At 39.3% G+C, this 20,278-nt stretch overlaps 2 protein-coding genes across 2 annotated transcripts; both read left to right on the top strand.

Moving 5' to 3' along the window:
* The first annotated feature begins 6,320 nt into the window (after window positions 1–6,320).
* On the top strand, window positions 6,321–12,441 carry LOC115058950 (schwannomin-interacting protein 1). The gene is made up of 7 exons (XM_029526519.1): window positions 6,321–6,598; window positions 7,655–7,900; window positions 8,162–8,286; window positions 9,885–9,990; window positions 10,154–10,288; window positions 10,395–10,512; window positions 10,610–12,441. The coding sequence occupies exons 2-7, from the start codon at window positions 7,655–7,657 to the stop codon at window positions 10,708–10,710; spliced, it is 831 nt and encodes a 276-aa protein (XP_029382379.1). The 5' UTR covers window positions 6,321–6,598; the 3' UTR covers window positions 10,711–12,441.
* A 740-nt stretch (window positions 12,442–13,181) lies between these two features.
* On the top strand, window positions 13,182–17,908 carry LOC115059021 (P2Y purinoceptor 3). The gene is made up of 2 exons (XM_029526610.1): window positions 13,182–13,338; window positions 15,789–17,908. Exon 2 carries the CDS (start codon window positions 15,931–15,933, stop codon window positions 17,386–17,388), a length of 1,458 nt encoding a protein of 485 aa, XP_029382470.1. The 5' UTR covers window positions 13,182–13,338; window positions 15,789–15,930; the 3' UTR covers window positions 17,389–17,908.
* Window positions 17,909–20,278: the final 2,370 nt, after the last annotated feature.

Below are 20,278 nucleotides of genomic sequence, written 5' to 3'. Positions count from 1 at the left end.
ATAATTCGCAAGGTGAGTCCTCAGGTTCTCATAAGAACTCTAATAGAGTATCCACTCCTACTCTGTTTTATGATGTGCTCTGAGTTTTAGTGTGGGGTGTCGAAACAGTACAGATTATGTTTAACCTCTTGTGCAGTTACTGTACTCTGGTGGCTTTCAACTTTTTCCAATCTGAAAATCGGAAATGTGATTTTTTTTCCCTCACATACAGTACAGGCTCAACGTTTGGACACACTTTCCTATTCTTTTGAATGAGAAGGTGTGTCCACATTTTTGGCCTGTACTGTATGACTTTTATGTTATGTTGTATTTTATTGATATAATGTGCACTTATCATTGCCAACTTGACCTTTTTAGTTTTTTCAAAATGAAAAAGGATGTTGGTTCTCTGACTACCAACTTGAGACCGTGAAGAATGGATGAAAGTTGTGGATGACAGTTTGTTATTATGACTGCAATCCCCCCAGGCTGTCTGGTAAGAACAGTAGTAATGAAGGTAAGCGGTCCTATTGATGACACACACACACTCTGAATCAAGGTCCACTCGTTTATTGCTGGTTCACATATATTTGTAGTTTCTATATCAAGACATAAATGGAAGACACATAGTCAACATACAACATAATTCAAAGTGCAACAGTAATGCAGCATAATGAAATGGACAAGGTCAACATGAGCGGATGAAGAGAAACTATCTATCAGCAAAGTAAAAAACAATGAACAAAATTATTTAATATTGAATATTGAATTGAATATTGATATAATATTAAATGTTGGCATAAATAAATAAGCACTCCAGATTCCCCAGCTATACAGAAATTATTTAGTTCGAACATCTTCAGTGATGAAGTGAAGTTCAGTGGAATTACTATTAAAGGCAACAATAATTAAGAAAGAAAATATACATTTAACTGAGAGAATATAACACTGCAGCATATTTATTAGAGCAGAACAGCAACTTGAATAATAAACTAGATGACTTACTGTCTCATGGATGCACAGAAAGGAATGAATAAGCAAAAGGAAAAGGTCCAGAAGGTAAAGTCCAAATGCTGATCCACACTGGAGCTGTGGATGTGTTCTACCGTCCAAAGACTGAAGAGAAGTGAGCAATCCTCTCTTCATCCTTTCTCTGCACCCAGCGCATACAGCAAGGCAGGGCTCTGATTGGAGCAGAGAGTGTGCACCAGAGGGGAATCTTCAGGGCCTTCTAGGCCTTCAGAGAAGGCCCTTAAAAAATTCTGGACCAAAAAATATGACTAGCTATTAAAATTTATATATATGCCAATTTCTCTCATCTATGTTCTTAAGTTAAGTTTACTGTCAAGTTCACATCAGCAATGAAAGGGTTGCTGCCCTGAAACACGTTATCCAATCAGAATGGTCCGTTGTGGATAGCTGGCTCATTAATTGGTTAGGACTTCACAAATCCCGGGGAAGGCTAAGCTATGTGTTATGATTTGGAGAGTGGTGGGAAAATTAGCCAATTATGGCTTGATTTTAAGTGGGTGGGACAAAAACAAAAGAAAAACAAAAGAGCGCAGGATTCTGAACAGGGGGCAGAGTGGTAGCGATTGAGTTAAATGGCAGAATGGCTAGCTAGGGTTTATTTATTATTATTTAATGTAGCCTAACTGGTCTCCAGTTTTATGTAATTGTATTGATGTTATGGTCTGTTTGTTTACATCCTTGTAATCGTTAATTCAATGATTGCAGTTCTCAAACGCTTTCAATTCATTGTACTGTGCCTTTTTTTCCGCAATGATCTCTTTTCTCAGCAATATGAGGGCTGAGGTGAAGTCTCAGCTGTTGTGCTCACAGTTCACCACTGGTGTTAGTGCTCAGCACCTGGGATGGTTGCTTGCTGGAACTGTGATTAGTTGCTGTCTTTCTGAACATTCAAAGTAAGTGAAACCACACTATTAGTTTTAGCTTACAAAACCAGATCTCCGCAAGTAGCTTTGCAATTGATTTCTAAACAAAGACCTCTGGCCCTCTGTGGTACTGGTATGTACTTAAGTAGATTTTTCAGGTATCTGTACTTTGCTTGAGTATTTATTTTTCTGACGAATTTTTACTTTTCCTCCCTACATTTATACAAAAAAATATGTACTTTCTACTCCTTACATTGTAAAAACCAAACCATAAACATATATACATAGATACCGCGTTGGCTGCTGCTGCCAATTGGAGCGATGTGCCTACACGGTGGCCATCTTGGTACAGTGCCACTCGCTCTAACAGCACATCTTTAGAGGAATGACGTGTTGTTTTGTAGCTACACAGAAACCTTTTGAGAAACCTTTTGCAACAACACAACATGACATAATCAAATTTTCCTACCTGACGTGTAGGACCTGACACAACAATGTTCACGCAGGTTGTTTGTTACAAACGTCAGACATGGACAAACGGACAAAGACATAAATAGAACAAAAGGAGCCCAGAAAAGTTCAAAGTGTGTTGAAGTCTTTATTTAGAGAATTGCTTCATTTGATTACTATTACTTTATTATTTTTATCACTATCATTGTATTATCATCTTTATTATTGTTATTATTGTTGTTGTCATTATAATTAATAATTCTATGATCATTATAATTTTATTATCATTCTTATGGTCCTAGATGGTACTTGCTAAAATGTAAATATAACACAAGATTAAAAAAAAGAAAAAAAAAAAGGGTTTTAGCATCAGAAAGTGTACTGCACTTTTTTTTTTTTTTTTTTTTAGAAAAGTGTGGCATTAAGTTGTTATCAAATGCTTACAGACATATGAATCATGGACATGAATGAATGAATTCTTTAGCCAAATTGCACACTTACTTTTTGTAAATGAGATGGGAAGTTAAAAACAGACGGTTTGCCTCCATGTCTTAGCCGGACAATCTGCCCTGTCCTGTCAAAATTCTCTGCCTTAAAGTGCTCACTGCAGAGCAAGGACATCTCACTTGCCACAAAACCTTAATGTTTCACTGCCAGTTTCCATTGTCTCCTAAAAAATATTGTCTTTGGGAAACCTTAAAAATGTGAGAAAAGTAGCCAGAGATGTAAAGAATTTCCATCCTTCACATTAACTGTACATAATACATATACTGTACATATACATGCAATATCTATCATTGATCTTCTAACTGTTGAAAACATTAAGTAAAATTTTTGTTTGGGTAATAAAACCGACATTTAAAAGAAAATCCAAACATCCTGTGTCATAGCTACACGTGTGACGTTTTTAACAAATCAGACAGATTGGAAATCGGTCGAGATTTCAGTGAATATTTCTACTTGATTGTGGAGTACCTCTTACCTCCGTAGATTTACATGAACCTTTGCTAGCCCTGTACCAAGATAGCGGCGCTTTCGGCGCGTCTCCCCATAGTAAATGCGGCGTCTACGTATATATGTCTACGGTAAAAACCGGCTAGTTACTTATTTTAAACCTCCACAGATGACGACACGGCGTAAAAGCACATATACCGTATTTTCCAGAAAGCTATTTAGTCACTTTCTCAACAATATATTTTAGTTAATGGGAAAAGTATTTGGATAATAATGAAATTATGGCAAACTATTTGTTTCGCTATAAAATCAATGAGAGTTGCACTTTCTTCTCTCAATAAAATCTAACAACAAAGATACCTGGTCACACTTTCAAACAATACTATTTGGCCCTCATTTGTTTATAAAAGAATCACACAAAAGATTGTTCTAACTTGTGAAAATAATTTGTTTATTTTCACTGAACATGAAAATAACAGGGTGGGCAGTGACATGACATGGTGGCCTTGGGACGTGACAGGGTGAACACGTTGTGAAGTGTCATTGAATGGCCTCATACATGCAAGGAAATTATGTAAAAATTATGTCAGATGTCAGATCCACAGGATACTTTGCTCTCTTCTTAGAGTAGCCAAAAGCAGACTGGGTGTGCTTTTGGAGCTTCTACTTCAGAATGTTTCCACTGACCACAGCTGCTTCTCTCCATTTGTTTAGCATGTTCATATTTTCTTCTAATATCTTCAATCAGGGATCTATGGAAAAGAAGAGCTTTTTGATGGGTGAATTCACTCTTTGACATGCCAACAAAGCATGGACTTTTGTAGGTGGTGATTTGGATACACTTTTTTCTTGGCCCAATGGTACCTCTTCTTATACTTTTCAGTTTTAATTTTCTCTTTTGCAAGCTGTGCCTCCAATATTTCCATCTGGTTTTTCAGTTTTCTCTTTGAACTCCTTTGAATGCTTTCCCCTTGACACCATTGCCTGAAACACAAAATACTTGTAAGGATTTTTAGTAATATTTTAGCAAGTTAGTTATCAATATGTAATTTTATGGCTACATAAACAGTTGATAATTGTCCTTCAAATAAATCTAAACTTTCTAATAAGTCTCATCAGCTAAATTTCCAATGATCTAACCTGTAGGGCCCTGGCTCATGCTGATTTTCAGGAGTTTCAGCAGCTGCAGGGGAGTTGGGTGGTGTCTCTGACTGTAGCAAAGCACTGGCCCTGTTTGGCTTGACTTTTTGCCTCTCTCCATTTCTTTCTTTTTGCCCTCTTCTCTCTCTCACTGAGCTCATTGACACCCTTCTTTTTTCCAGTCACTATCTTTTTTCCATTTGTCCCTTTCTTTCTCAAGGTACTTTCTTCTTCTATCTGGGTCAGGATCAAGACGTTCCCAATATCTCCTTCTATCTCAGCTCCTTTTGATCTCATTCCTTGAAAAAGACAATTCAGAATGTTCCCTGATATACTTTAATCGGCAGTCCTGGTAAACTAGGCTTTCTGATACCAATATCGCCCAAAAGAAATTGTCCATATTGTCCATTCTTACTATGTATAACATGTACTGTTATAAAATGTGTGTAATTGCTGTTGTAATATGTTTAACATTATCAGTATGTGGCCTAAACTGTTCGCATGTCCTTCCTGTCATGAACCACATTCACTGTGTCATGGAAGGCTTGCTGACAGGGTGGACATTTTTGGCTAATGTTGGTATTTAATGAGCACATGGTGGACCTTCACTGAGGAACATGCTGTAGTTAGCAAGCTGACTGTGTACTGTTGTACAAATATATTTCAAAGTTCTGATAGGTTTTTCAATTGATATTTCACTATGACAGAGTTGACATGTTAAGCTTGACAACATCCAACTATACACATAATATGATGAAAATTACAAAATATAAGTGTAAATACTTACTCTGCAACTAGCCACTGCTTCGGCCTCCATTGAAGAAAGACAAAATGGTTGTAGTGATGTCACTGAAAACATCAGTGGGTTTCTTATAGGGTGGACAGCAGTTTCAGGGACACATGGAAAATGTTCAATATGATTATGAAAATACAATACATTATCAAAATGACTTGTTATAGAGCAGTGCGTGGGCCAAAATCACATACATCCAATGAAAAAAAAATGTATAAAATGAAGGAAACGCATTTTAAGAGACTCATTGTACTGATATGTGTGCAAATATGTGGCCACTTATAATAAGACGCCAGGCTTTCATTATTCTGCTACATTTTCATGATGGCTGAGTGAGTCTGATGAGGACACCAAAGGCACTTCATAGTGATAATGACTCATAAAGCCAAACAAAACAGTCAGACTAGTCTAACTTTATTCAGCTCATTCACAATAACTCATTTGTTCAGTTGTGGCAAAAACAGAAAAATACACTCACATTTTAAATAATTCCCCTTCCACAAATTCCATCAAGTTCCTGATATGGATTTGAAAATTGGGTTTACGTTAAAAACCTAACGTTGGCTTGACGTCAAATTATAGTAAGGTAACTTTAGTAAATTAACTAAACGTTGGATGAGGAAGAGTGGGCTGGGGAGGAGACAGGTAACCGCGGGAAGAAGTCGAGTGAGTGAGGGGACGGTAGAGAGAGAATCGAGAACTTGTACTGTAGCAGGAATTATATAACGACAAAAATTAATGTTTACTTTTACTTTGAAAGTACATTTCAGAGACTGTACTTTCTCTCTTTTACACAAATAAAAGAGTTGAATCAGTACTTCTACTTAAGTACTGAATATGAGTACTTTTGCCACCTCTGTACGTGTAGTTCAGATCAAGTCAGTCCCACTTCAACAACATGGTGGGTGAGATGTTCAGTGTATAAAAAAGTATTCTTTATCAGTTAAGTCTGTTTCTCTCTCCGGGAATGTGGCGTCAGCCTTATGCTGTGGGTCTCCTTGTATGCGTTTGTCTGTGTGGGTGGGGAGGTCATGCTCGATCAAGATGGATTTCCTGCAGGAAACCTTTATTTTGAAGCAGCAACAGGAAGTGCTAAAGTAGAGTCTTCAATCCAAATGTCCCCGTGGCGGAATTTCTGAAGTAGTTTTTGTTCGGGGTCTGGGTCTGGACTGAGCGGATTTCTTGACTGATGGGAGGCGTAGTAAGAAAAACCGCGCCTGTTCTTAGAGCGGAGTTAGCTGGACCAGGTCTTAGTGTCTGAAGAAGCTCCTTACTCCTCTTTTAGTGGAACAAGAAAGTCGAAGGAAGATTAGGAGGAGGAGCTGAGCAATGTGGCAGAGCTCAAGAGAGAACTACGTCAGTAGTCGAGTCCGTGTCGGAGAATAAGGTGAGACCAGTTTTGCTTTACTTTAAAACTTTGGTTGTTTTATTCTGTGCTCCTGGATCGGAGACAGGAATTTAGCCGAAGGACTAAATACAGTTCTTCCCTCTCACTGTAGACCCAATTTTGAGATCTGTATCATCATGGCCTGTACACGCCCTCAGTATTTATCCAATTCGTTGATGATCATTCTCAGGGCCTGATGACCAGTAGACCTCCTCAGATAGAGACCATCCCCAATTGAGTCCAGATTCAAGTCTGTTAACGATGTCGTTATTATGTGCTCAAAATGGGGTACGGGCACACTCGGGGTCAGATTGTCTGTTTCACTTGTGGTACTGGTAGTGAGGAAGTTAAAATCTACTTTTATATCATAAGATGGAACAAGGTTCTGAACAATCAACATCATAAACCTAGTGTTCCTACCAGATATGTTGCTCTGGAGCCTGTATTCATGTTGGTAAAAGTCACTGCACCCATCTACCACCACCGTCCCCTTAGTCAGGGTGTTTATTTCTCAAACAAACTGAGCTACATGGATGTGGCAGATTCTGTTTTTTCCTTTTTGTGTTGGCAGCATTAAAACTACAATTGAATCCTTTGCTGTGTTAAAGGTCCATACAATTAAGGGTAGATGACAAAGGCAGTCCAATGGTCTTTACAAAGCAGGTCTGTATAAGTACAGTAAAAGTATAAGTGCTCAGTTCAGAAAGAAATATGCTCATACTGTATTCAGAACCTATGTCTTCAAACCAGCCATCAGGGCTTATGAACTTTTGATTTCACAACAAGGTAGTCACCACCCTCAACCACACTCAAGTGTTTAATGTATTGGATGCACTTACACGCAATATTGTTAAGGGCAGCCTATTATAATGATCACACTGGTAGGACTGGTCTAAAGTACATCTAACGTGTAAAAAGTATTGGCTACGCTGGTGTCATAATTGGTTACACTGGTTTAAAGTATTAGCTACAGTAGTTTCATGGGCCTGAAGTATTGGTAGCATAATTGTGAAGTACCAATGACATCGGTGTCCCATTGCTTCCACCTCTGCATAGATGGAAGGAGCGAAGGAGCAGCAGCAGGAGGAGAAGGAGAGTAATGAGGCAGAGGAAGACAGGAGGAGTGATGATGACACAGACAACAAAGAGGAGGAAGAGGATGAAGACTCAGAAGGGGCAGCACTGATCTGGCAGGAAGGTTACAGCCATGACAATCTGGGACTTCCCATCATGCACTGGGAGGCACTCAGCCTGCGGATTGCTGAGCTGGAGAAGCAGGAGGAGGAGAAGAAGGAAAAAAAGGTGAGAGGTTATAGTCTGGGAGATAGGAGTCTGATGTAAAGACCTGAGTTTGCTAATGTCAGTCAACAAAACACCACGGTCATCCTAAAGGACACAAGCGGGGGCATTACTGAAGCTTCATTAAAATGCCACTCGGGACTCCTGTTGCTCTGTTGTGGTAATTCCAGGACATGTTTTTAAATGGGAATTAGTTCTCAAACATTTTGCCTTTTAAACAAAGATCAATAAATAATTTCCTGTTTTGTCTCACTGTGTTCTCAGGGTGGAGCTCTTCTGGAGAGAGGCCGAACTCCAGTGTACTGGACAGAGGAGAGAGGGAGGAGAGCAGAGAGCTGGGAGGACGGAGACGAAGCCTGTAACAGCCATGTGCTGGCCCTCACCTCTCGGTACACTACCCCAAAGCTTAATTTACTTTAAACTAACACATACCTCAAACCGTCCCAAACTACCCTACAGCTCAAATTATCCCAAAATAACCCACAGTCAAACTAGCCCATACCTCAAAGTACCTCACAACCAAAACTACTCGATACCTTGAACTACCCTAAACAACTTCACATAAAAACCACCCTAAAGCTCTCAATGCTTTGAAACACCCTTTACGTCAAACTGCCCCACATGTAAAACTACCTCTAAGTGGTGCACATCAATTGATATCATCAAACTAACTTTACTGACCACTTTTGACTTTCAAACCATGCCACTACAGTTAATGGATGAATATGTTTTGAGATGTGAAAGAATAACTGAAGCGTCCCCTACACTCACTCAGTTCAATGATTATAATTATTATATTTATTCACTAAAGTTTTGTTCAGTTCTACAGTTGTTCAAGAAAGCAAGGTGGCCAACATCCACTTTCCATCAGGTCAAACATAAGGATGCATAAGGATGACAAATAAGGATTCAAAATAACAAAGCACACAGTAAAAACTTCACCACGTCAAATGCCACGGTCTAATACTGTTTGCTATGCAAAACCTGAGTGAGCTGGGTTACCTGATTATATTCACCTCTAATCCACTGACAGTTCACAGCATAACTTCCCCAAGTGGTCAAAGGTTTACAGCAAAATGAATAAATGGAAAAATAAAAATAAAAAATTTTAACAGAAATGGTGCTTCCCTAACAAACCATCTTAATCTATCCCGCATCTCAAACTGACCTAAACCTTCAACTACCCCATAACTCAAACTACAAAAAACTGCCACACATCAATGGACCTACTACCCAAAACATCACTGACCCTCATCAATCTAACCTACACTGAATTTACCTCAAACAGCCCCATAATTAGCCCACACGTCAAAATACCCCAAACGTCAAACTGCCCCAAACTCCCATTCATCAATCTTAATCAATCAATCAATCAATCACTCATCTAAACTAACCCTAACCCAAACTACCCCCAACTTCAACAACCCAAATCAGCTCCACCACTGCCAAACTACTGACTGAACACCCAGATGCATTCATGTTATATATTTTATTCCCTATGTGTAATGCTGCTGTTACACTGCAATTTCCCAGTCTGGGATAGATAAAGTGTCTGTCTGTCTGTCTGTCTGTCTGTCTGTCTGTCTGTCTGTCTATCTGTCTATCTATCTATCTATCTATCTATCTATCTATCTATCTATCTATCTATCTATCTATCTATCTATCTATCTATCTATCTATCTATCTATCTATCTATCTATCTATCTATCTATCTATCTATCTATCTATCTATCTATCTATCTATCTATCTATCTATCTATCTATCTATCTATCTATCTATCTATCTATCTGACTGACTGACTGACTGACTGACTGACTGACTGACTGACTGTCACACAACAATGTATCTCAAACACCTGCCCAACACCTTAAACTACCCCAGACCACTTCACCTCAAAATGTATCACCCACCAAGTTATCCAAATATGTCAACTATCCTTTCCTACATCACACGTCAATATACGCCTCTATGCCATGTGTCCTCAAGCCTGCAGACACAGATGAACCTTCAGCTCTGCTTCATCAACAACAGTGAGAGTGAAGAGGAGGAGGAAAAGGAGGGAGATGTCAGCAAGAAGAGCTCAAGCTCCTGGGTAACTAAAACAATTTCAATAAGATCCAATATTTTGGATCAGATGGTGTGATAGATTGGCTGGTAGATAGACAGATAGATCGATACTTTGTTAATTCCAATGAAATTACCTGTGCAGAGCAGGTCCTAAACAAGAATGTAACTCCCCATTATTGGCCCTGCAGTTACAAAGTGGCATTGACCAAGCTCAGAAAAATCCTCCACCTGCATCCAAGTCAGAGAAACCAAAGTCTAGAGGCTTCAGGAGCACATTGCGGAGTCTCCGAGAACGGTTGAGGACCACAGACCACAAGACACTGGTGAAAGTCACTGCTGAAAGTCAAAGTCTGTCAGACACTGATGTAGTTATGTTTCAACTGATAACACCTATCCCTCTTCCTTCTTCTCTGTTCTCTGCTTCCTCAGACTGCAACTCAAACTTACCCTGTGATCCAGTGGAGACATGTGGAACTCAGTGACTTACAGAAGTTTAGTGTAAAGGAGCTCAGTTCTCTCTCTGCATCTCTGAGTCAGACCATCCAAGGTACAGCTGCTCACACCTACTTTCAGTCGTATTCAGCAACAGTTCGTCGTCCACCTCAGCCTATTAAACACAATTCTTTCTGATTTGTCCTTGTCAGACCTGAGCTCAGAGCTTGTGGGTCGCCTCCAGGTTCGGGACCAGCTAAGGACAGAGCAGGACGCCATGCTGTTGGAGGTCCAGGATCTGACCTCACTGTGAACCAACTGACATTATGCCTCACAAACATTTTAACGATGTTGTGCTTGAGACAGTTCCACAGTGAGCTCGCAGGCATTTGAATATGACCAAAGTCTGAGCAGCCAATCCCAGAGGACTAAGAGTTCAGTGTTTCATTTTGTTGTCTGTGTTTATATGTTAAAACATGATCTTATCATGTCAGAGACATAGTGATCATGATGATGGAGCTTGATGCAATAGTAAACTGAAATGGTTCACCAGACTTGATTATTCCTTCAGACCTAAATCAGGCCAGAGGACCAGGACCACAACACACTGAGGTCTGGATCATGTTCAACTACATCAAGACTAGAAGAAAAATGTGAAAAACGCAGTCCAAGTTGAATAAAAATGAGGGATCTGATCATGAGTGTTTTTTCTGTTGACAACATCAGAGTGAGGTTCAGCTCAGTCTGACGTTAACAGGGACACTCAGTGGAGACCAATTAGTCCGTCAGTCAGTGAGTACAGCTCATCTCTGACTGTCAGTACAGATGTAATGCAGATCTAACTTACTATTTATCCTCTCGCAGACACATCATAGTGACACTCTCCTGAAATTGCTAAGCTGATCTGGTCCTTAATTTGGACCAAGGATAGAAATGAAGATCATATCACTGCTCTGTCCAGGACACTGACTGAAACGAACAGTAGTAATGAAATTCACTGATGAAGCATCTATCTGAACATTAGTCTGTACAGGTGGCACGTGAGGCCTCTGAACGCTGGCTTTGTGCATTGACTTATGTTCCTGTTCAGCTTAAATCTGACAAAAAAAGGGAAGGAGGTCCCCATTCTCAGTCTTTGGGTTTTCATCCACAGAATGTTAGCTTTTCTGCACAGGCATGTCTGTAAGTTAATTTGTCCTTAAAGGTATAATTTGTCTTTATGATCAGTACATGATCTTCACTTAATTCCTAATGATTTTCAAGTGCTGCTTTGCAATACGCAAGGGTTGATAGTCTTGGTCTTTTTCATATAAATGTCTTATTCAATCTGAACTCTGAATACTGTTTTTCCTTAAAATGTTTCTCTCACATTTGTAAACTTTAAACATTGCATGATTAGAAAGATATAATTTAGCTGAATTTACCAATGAATATTTTCATACTTACATGAGACTTAAAAACTACTTTTGTGACATAATACAGTGGCTCCAGTATTTAGGACCTTTTGATATGTACACATCAAAGTCTGTCCCTGAACTCATTTCAGCTGCTATACCCTTCCTGTGACCAGTTCTCAGCCTATGAGCACTATATGTAGATTGTTGTTTACACTCATGTAGTTGTGGTGCCTTTAGATTCATGTATGTATGTTGGTTTTGTTTTGTTTTTTTATAAAACATGCTGAACTGGAGCTATATATTTACTTACACTAAATAAACCATTGTGCAATTTATGTGTATCTGATAGGAAAGTGGAACAATTTCAACATTAGATTTCCATTATGTATGTAAACTGGTGGAATGCAGTTAAGGTGTATTGTGATACAGTTGTCAGTATATGTTATCTTCATGCTATTTGAGATTGAATAGCTATATGGTATCTGATAACCATGCCATCTTAGTGGTAATGCCCACAAACCAGAACCAGGAGCTAAAAATAAAATTAGAGGAGGAAAGACAACAGTACAGTGATGACAGAGCTTAGACCTTGACCAAGGATAAACATTATATACATTAAAGATGTGGAGAAAGAAATCCTTGACTCTGCTGTTTTGACCAGATCTGCAGATCCTTCCTGAGCGGAGGTCATTAGCTGGATCAGTCCCTCTCTGATTAGCAAAATCTCTGGTAATTTCTACTCATCCATGCTCTTACACACTACTTACTTTCTGCATCAGCATATCTTGTTTAGTTCTGTGAATAAGTTACTTTAAGTATGCATGGCCTCATGTCATGTTGTTGTGACTGCTGTTAATTGTATCTCAGCTAGGGCACAGTTAATATTTTTATGAGGTTTTCATTCATAGGCCTCTCTGATGTGTCCTTGTATGAACCCAAAACATGACACTAACCTAAATGAAAAGATAAGACTGATCACACTTTAAAGTAGAACAGAATGGATATGATGTACATTTTATAATATAGTTGAGAATCTGAGTCACTATTCAACATGCTGGAATTGTAGTGAGTATCACTGTGAGGCTGATTCTTAGTCACTAGCATTGACAGAGATTGAATATAGACTGTGTATATCAAAGTAAATGAGTTGGTGGAGTCACTTTATCTCTTTTTGTGTCCTCAGCCTCCATTGAAAACATCCAGCTCAATTCAGCACCTGAGGACACACACACACACACAGACACACATACAGAAAGGTGAACCAGGGAAGAAGACTTGATGACACGCACACAGGGACAGGGGGAGGGGCTTGATTACCATAGAAACAGTTCAGACTGTTCAGAGGAGCAGCAATAGAGGGTAAAAACAGAAGCGGTCCAACTGTCAAGGTCATTTAACCAGCACCTAGATCACCGACCACAACGGATGTCTGTTGATGGTTTAACAGGGTAAGGACCAGATTCTGTAGACAAAGTCCTTTGGAGGTTTATTCAGATAAGAGGCAGAATACGAGCCATATGGAGAAGAAGTCATCGCTGGCACAGGTAAGCTTCCTGTGTGACAGCAAATTGCAGTGATGCAGGTATTTATGAGTTCATGCAGTTCTCTGAACACAAACATTGAATCCTGATGCAACCAAACAGACCTCAACAGGTATTCTTAGTCCAGAGCGTTTTCCATAACAGGTAAAATATCAACTGCAAAAAATTGTTTTTTACTTTTTTAAAGACTGAATGAGACTGAATATGAATTCAGAGGCAGTTGATCCACCAGGCCAGATTTTGTGCGGGCTGTAATTTCACAGAAGCTGCTAGCTGCTCTTGGAAATGGCTTCAGTCCAGAAACAAAAAGCTGGGCTCTGTCACAAGAGTAACTTTTTACAAGTACAGTCAGTTAGAAATCAAGTTCTTCATTCATTCAATTCATCAGGATTCATTAAACATGTTACTTTTATACCATGTGATTAAATGCATGCAGCTGTATAAATGCTTTACATTTCTATTGTGTAAAATGTCTTATTGTAATTAAACAATTCCTTGAATGTCAATCATAATGTCAGCACAAGGATGTTTTTGAGTTTGCCAGCAGAGTCCTTTTTAGATTACATATAGAGCTGCATGTTCTTCAGACTGTTTTTCAGCTGATATTGTGTTTGCGTTTAAAATCTTTTTTTTTTTCTTTTCTTTTTTTTTTGTTAAAAGTAGCTGCATGACAGTTTTGTGTCTCTAACTTTGAGTCAGAATCTAACCATCATTTCAGTGCTGACTGACCATTGCCTTTGGGGTAGTTTTAACAAGCCATAAACATCCCAACCATGTGTTGCTGGCCTAAATACTTACTAAGTAATGTTTGTCATTATGTCAGTAATGACCTAAATGTCAATATGTTGATGGGTGCAGGAGACGCCGTGATCTCATGAAGCATGATCTAATGTTGGCCTCTTATGATCTTCTGTGTTACTGTTGGAGTTTAGATGGGCATCCACTTGAAGGAAGAGTACTCACAAAAATGAATCTGCTCCAGCTTGTCTGACTGTAGATTGATTAATATTTATAGCCCATTCAGCTTCCTGCTCATCATCTATTCTTCATCCTCAATCTTAAGATCTTTGTCATGAGGCCTGGATCATATCATCCTATGCTTCCCTTTCTGAGTTTCGAAACATGTTTCAAAACATGTCCAATCATATCTTGTGGGCTCCAGATTTCTCTAGTTGTTAACAAGCGTTTGTAATAGGCTTATCATTTAGAAATTCAAGTCAGTCACATTTTTTTTCCTGTCCAAATTTCAAATGTTTGAATGAATTCATATCAATGCATACATTTATACACTTTTATAAGTTAACATATTTAAAGCTCCATTCACTGTTTCTTGCATTATTGTGATTGCACTTTTCTGTTAATATGCTACATTAATGGTTCACACATTAATACTTTGTACTTGAACATTGTCATTAAGTGCTAGTATAACCTGTGGATGGCTCACAAACATCCGCATCTTCTCTTGTGCTGACAATGATCTTCTCTGCAGAGAGCTGGAGTCTGACTCTATTGTGTTTAGTTGGGAAATGTTCACGCATGGTCCCATAACCCCTCTCCATGCAACGTGAAACGAGAGATTTTTTTTGTAGAGACAGTCTCCATCAGTACAGTGAAAGCAAGAGCTGGTGTAAGAGGTAGGGAGACACCTGAGGCAAGTGTGGTTACTTATTGCTGAACTAATGGGGTGAGACTGACTGAATCAGCAGCATACCCTTGTGCACAGGAAGGCAAACAAGCACTAAGACTCAGTAGCATACATCAGGAGGTCAAACAGATTGTGTCACCAGTCAACAGTCAGAGTCAGTGGGAGTCTGTGTAGGGAAGCCCCACCTCTTTGAAGTCCGCTCCTTCAATATGTGCCAATTATACAACTGTAAATGGATTTTTTTCACTTTAATTGGTGAAACTAGAATCTAATAACAGCATCTTCATATACTCATAATGTAAACATGATAAGGTTTATCTGGCAATATTTTATCATGTTTTTTGGCTTAGCATTGTGTAGAACTCTGATGATAAAAGTTCATTATCCTTGACAATGGCAGTGATTCATTGTCAACTGGCCACTCTGCTGTTGTCCTGATGTAAGTAGTGTTGTAGAAATGGAATTTATGCTAAATGTATCAACAGAATAGGAATTAGGAATGATAAAGTTTGGATCAGGATGAGATCATTCTCTAATTAGGTTGGGAGTTAATTTCTACTGTGCAAACCAGTCTCTCAACAAACAGGGAATGTGTAGGCTTTGCAGATAAAGAAAGAGCTGGACAACACAATTTACAAGACCACGACTAACCTTATATGAATTATAGAATCAAGGCCAGACTGTACAGTATTTTTTTGTACTGGATTCACATTTGAATTTTAAATGTGGTTTTCAAGAAAGATGCCAGTGTGCTTTTTGTGATGTCCTACATCCTGCAGGTGGATAACTGATGTGTCTCTATCTTTAGGTAAATATGGACCTGAAATCATCTGAAAATCTACCGCTCAGGAACAACATCAACGTTGAACACTACAGAGTTTAATGATGACAGAGATGAAGCTTGAAAGGATCCTGGATGTACAAACCACAACCTTTTTGAAAACCTTCACATGAAAATTATATCATTCCTCACAATGTCATCCAGAGGGGGGGCTCATCCCAATATCAGTATCTCAGTACTCCACGAAGTCCTCAGTCCTTCCTTACCCTCCTCTTCTCCCCCTACTACACCTCCATCTTGCAGCATTGATGAGTCTTACAAGTATATCTTCCTCCCCATCTGTTACTCCTTCACCTTCATCTTCAGCATCTTCCTTAACTCTGTCGTTCTCTTCCGCTCCTTCCGCCAGACAAAACGCTGGAATGCCTCTCTGATCTACATGGTCAACCTGGCTTCAACTGATTTCATGTATGGCTTGTCATTGCCATTCCTTGTGGCCAGTTACATCATGCGTGACCGCTGGATCTTTGGGGACTTTATGTGCCGCCTGGTCCGTTTTCTCTTCTATTTTAACCTCTACTGCTCCATCTTCTTTCTCACTTGCATCTCTGTCCACAGGTACCTAGGTATCTGCCACCCAATGAAAATCATTACATTGGAGACCAAGAAGGCTGTGAAGTGCACTTGTGTCCTGGTTTGGATAGTGGTATTTGCTTTGACTTGTCCTATCTTTCGATTTGCACAGACTGGTCATGTCACAAGAGCTGAGGGGGCTGGCACCAATACAAGCAGTATTGGCAATCTAAGCCAAGAGATATCAGTAAATGAGAATCCAAGTCATGGTAACTTAGGAGGGGTTACTGAGGAATACCAAAACTGTTGGGACGATGCCATTGATAAGGAGTTTCCTGATTATGTACCTTATGGCATCATACTTCACTTGCTGGGCTTTTTTGTGCCTTTTTCCATAATTGCTTGGTGTTACTCTCATGTTGTTCTAACAATATTTAGGACTCTGCATTCACAGCCCTCATCCCACAGAGCTCAGACAGAAGGAGAACATGAAGGAATGGGGAGAAAAGAGAGAAGAAGCCCTACAATGGTTGGGAGAGAAAGAAGAAGAAGCAATGGACTGTCAAAGGCAGCACGAAGAAATGAAGGGATTTCCATTTTTCTTGGCACCCGATCCCCATATGCAAGTCACAGACGTAAATCTATCAAGACCATTATCACAATTACTCTCCTCTTTGCTCTGTGTTTCTTCCCATTTCATGTTACAAGAACCATCTTCCTCCTGTTGAAAGTCACCAAGAAAGTCCCCTGTCACACCATGACCATGGTCTCTATGTGCTATAAGATTACAAGGCCATTGGCATCATTCAATGCGTGGCTCAATGCCCTGCTTTATTTTTTGACGAAAGACAAGGGTGGAGCTCACTGCTGCCAGATGCTCAACAGCAATTCTCAACAACAGGGTGGACTTCTGTTTCCACTGAGGATGATGGGAAAAGAAGAGGGTGTAGGGGAGGGTGGCATGGAGGACGGTATTGACAATAAGGAGAATAAACCATTTCACAACAGTTTGTCATACATGAACAGAGCCAAAGTCAGATATATAGTTGAATGAATGTTTTCATGGGAAATGGAAGAAGAGAGTTTAGATGCACTATAGGTTATCTTTTCCGAAAAAAATATTGCAATATATACTATGAGCATGATAGCAAAAGCTGTGACTAAAGATGACCCAAGAAAAATGCAGATTTTTCCTTTTATTTCAAATGTTTTAAATTGTTATTAAAACTTATCTTGTGGGTAAATACAGTACAAATGCAAATGTAACACCTAATCCTAGTAATTTTGTTTTGTGTTGCACATTGTTTATATTGGTAACGTGTTTCACTTCTCTGCTCTGTTTAAGTGCCATCCACCTAGACCTTTATACTTGGAAGAACTCAAAAATCCTTGGCAGGATGCAATCTCTGTATTTTGTGGTTAGATGAGTATTGTGAATGAGTTTCAGACTATGTTAGACAATAAGACAATCAGTGTTAAGCAAGTTACAGCATCTTTTATTAATTATTCATTTGAAAAATAATTACAGTAATTGCAATGTTTAATGTGTAAATTTTTGTAAACATTTCTCTTTAAAATGTCCAAAGAAATTTACAAATCTGTTTGTGGCATGCTAACCAGCTTACCTTTGCCTGTCTTGTAACACAACTTTGTGACACTAAGTCAGTTTAGTGGCTAGTCTTCTGCCCAGTCCAACATGAAATTACAAGAGAAGAGTTTTGTCCAGATTTATAATATTATGCTACATTTCAAGATTTTCATCAAGGAAACACAGAGAAGTGCTCCAAGAACATAATCTCACTTTCTCCTTCGCAAAAGACCACTCCCAACAAAAAAACAACATTCAGAGACAAAAAAAGCCACTAACCACTGGAAGCCCACCACTGGAAACAACCTTTGGCAAGTAAAGAGACGTAGTTTGATGCTAAGCTCTCTAGCTGTAGCCTATGCCTGTCCAACCATTGTCCAGCTTGTTAATCATCATTAATTTCAGGCTTGTTTTCTATATAATTCATCATTGAGATTGTACATACCCAGTAGACTAAGTGAATACACATTGATTGTTTCATTATATTATAATAATTTGACGTTTCTACTACTACTTTAGGCAGCATTGCATTGCTAGAAACTTTGCTTTCACAGCTATGTTATTAAGATAACTTTGAACAGCTCTGTCCAGAGAAAGAGACACCGTGGTCTAACAAGTACGAAGAAGACTTTTTGATTAATCAGCAGCTGGCTTCAGTACAGAGGCATATCCTCCACCTTGAATGAAACTGCTGACTGTAGATATACTCCCAGCTTACGTTGAAAATAACTTTCTGAATCTAATGCAGAATTTTAGTTTTTTTTTACTCTTAGTGATTACTTTAGTGAATTTTGTCTTCAATAAGTTGATCTGAAATGTGTGCTTGTTCTTGCAATTCATTATGCCATGTAGCATTGAGGACAGCTTTTCACAATTTAATTGTGAACTACTTTGAACACTTAACACTTCTCCTCACCTTTATAACACAAACAAAATTAATTGAAATTTCACCCATGCCTGTCATTCCAGAATTCAGTGGTGTCTTGTCCGACCTTTCCTAACCATTCTGTTAAATGTCTGCCACTTGTTCTGCTGCTACAGTTCAAACGCTACACCGCCTATTTGATCACCTCTTGCCAACGGTGATCCCTCCACCAGGCTGTCTCTGACATCTCATCAACACCATATACAAACATGTTAATTAATTCATTTTCAAATTGCTTCTCCGTTTCTGGGTTGCTGGGATGCTGGAGCCAATCCCAGCTCACATTCAGAGGTACACCCTGGACAGATCGCCAGTCCATTGAAGGGTCATACATACATATATTTGTGTGTATGTGTGCGTGTGTGTGTGTGTGTGTGTGTGTATATGTGTACTATTCATCCATTAGTCTTCCTGCACTGCCCATGACCTTACGTCTTACATCTTTCCCTAAATACATCAGGCATTACATTATGACCACTGACAGGTGAAGGGAATAACACTGAATATCTCTTCATCATAGCACATGTTATTGGGTGGGATATATTGGACAGCAAGTAAACATTTTGCCCTCAAAGTTGATGTGTTACAAGCAAGAAAAATGGGTAAGCAAGTTTGACAAGGGTCAAATTGTGACGGCTAGACAACTCGGTCACAGCAAGTGAACTGCAGCTCTTGTTCACAGTCTGCAATGGTCAGTATCTATCACAAGTGGTCCAAGGAAGGAACATTAGTGAACTGGGTCACAGGCGGCCAAGACTTACAGATGCAGTTCAACAGAGAAGCTAATGTTGCTCAAATTGCTGAAGAAATAATGCTAGCTCTGATAGAAAGGTGTCAGAATACACAGTGTACTGCAGTTTGTTGGGACTGCATAGCTGCTAACCCCTGAGCACCACTGAAATCACCATGGACATGTTAGCAGAACTAGACAACGAAGCATCTGATGTTAGCATCAGAGCTGGTCCCAGAAACAATAGTAGATGGTGGCCTGGTCTGATGACTCACATTTTCTTTTACATCACGTGGATAGCTAGGTGCATGTGCATTGCTTACCTGGGGAATACATGGCACCAGGATGTAGTATTTGAAGAAGGCAAGCTGGCGGACATATTGTATTGCTTTGGTCAATGTTCTGCTGGGAAACCTTGGATCCTCCCATCCATGCACATGTTAATTTGACACGTACCACCTACCTAAGCATTTTTATAGATCATGTAAACCCTTTCATGGAAACAGTTTTTCCTGATGGCTGTGGTCTCTGTCAGGAGGATAATGCGCCATGCCACAAAGCAAAGAGCAGGAATGGTTTGAGGAGCACAACAATGAGTTTGACATGTTGACTTTGTCAGATCTCAATGCAATCAATCATCTGTGAGATATGCTGAAACAAGTCCAAACCATGGCCCCACCTCACAAGTTGCAGGACATAAA

Source organism: Echeneis naucrates, chromosome 18 (assembly GCF_900963305.1).
Source record: "Echeneis naucrates chromosome 18, fEcheNa1.1, whole genome shotgun sequence".
Lineage (NCBI taxonomy): Eukaryota > Metazoa > Chordata > Actinopteri > Carangiformes > Echeneidae > Echeneis > Echeneis naucrates.
This window is presented reverse-complemented; position numbering and strand designations above follow the sequence as displayed.

Bases quoted from the DNA above. Each gene is read 5' to 3' on its own strand.
- LOC115058950 (XM_029526519.1), top strand. From the start codon at position 7,655: ATGGAAGGAGCGAAGGAGCAGCAGCAGGAGGAGAAGGAGAGTAATGAG. The intron at 7,901-8,161 runs GTGAGAGGTTAT...CTGTGTTCTCAG, and splicing joins AGGAGAAGAAGGAAAAAAAG to GGTGGAGCTCTTCTGGAGAG. The intron at 9,991-10,153 runs GTAACTAAAACA...TTGGCCCTGCAG, and splicing joins AGAAGAGCTCAAGCTCCTGG to TTACAAAGTGGCATTGACCA.
- LOC115059021 (XM_029526610.1), top strand. From the start codon at position 15,931: ATGAAAATTATATCATTCCTCACAATGTCATCCAGAGGGGGGGCTCAT.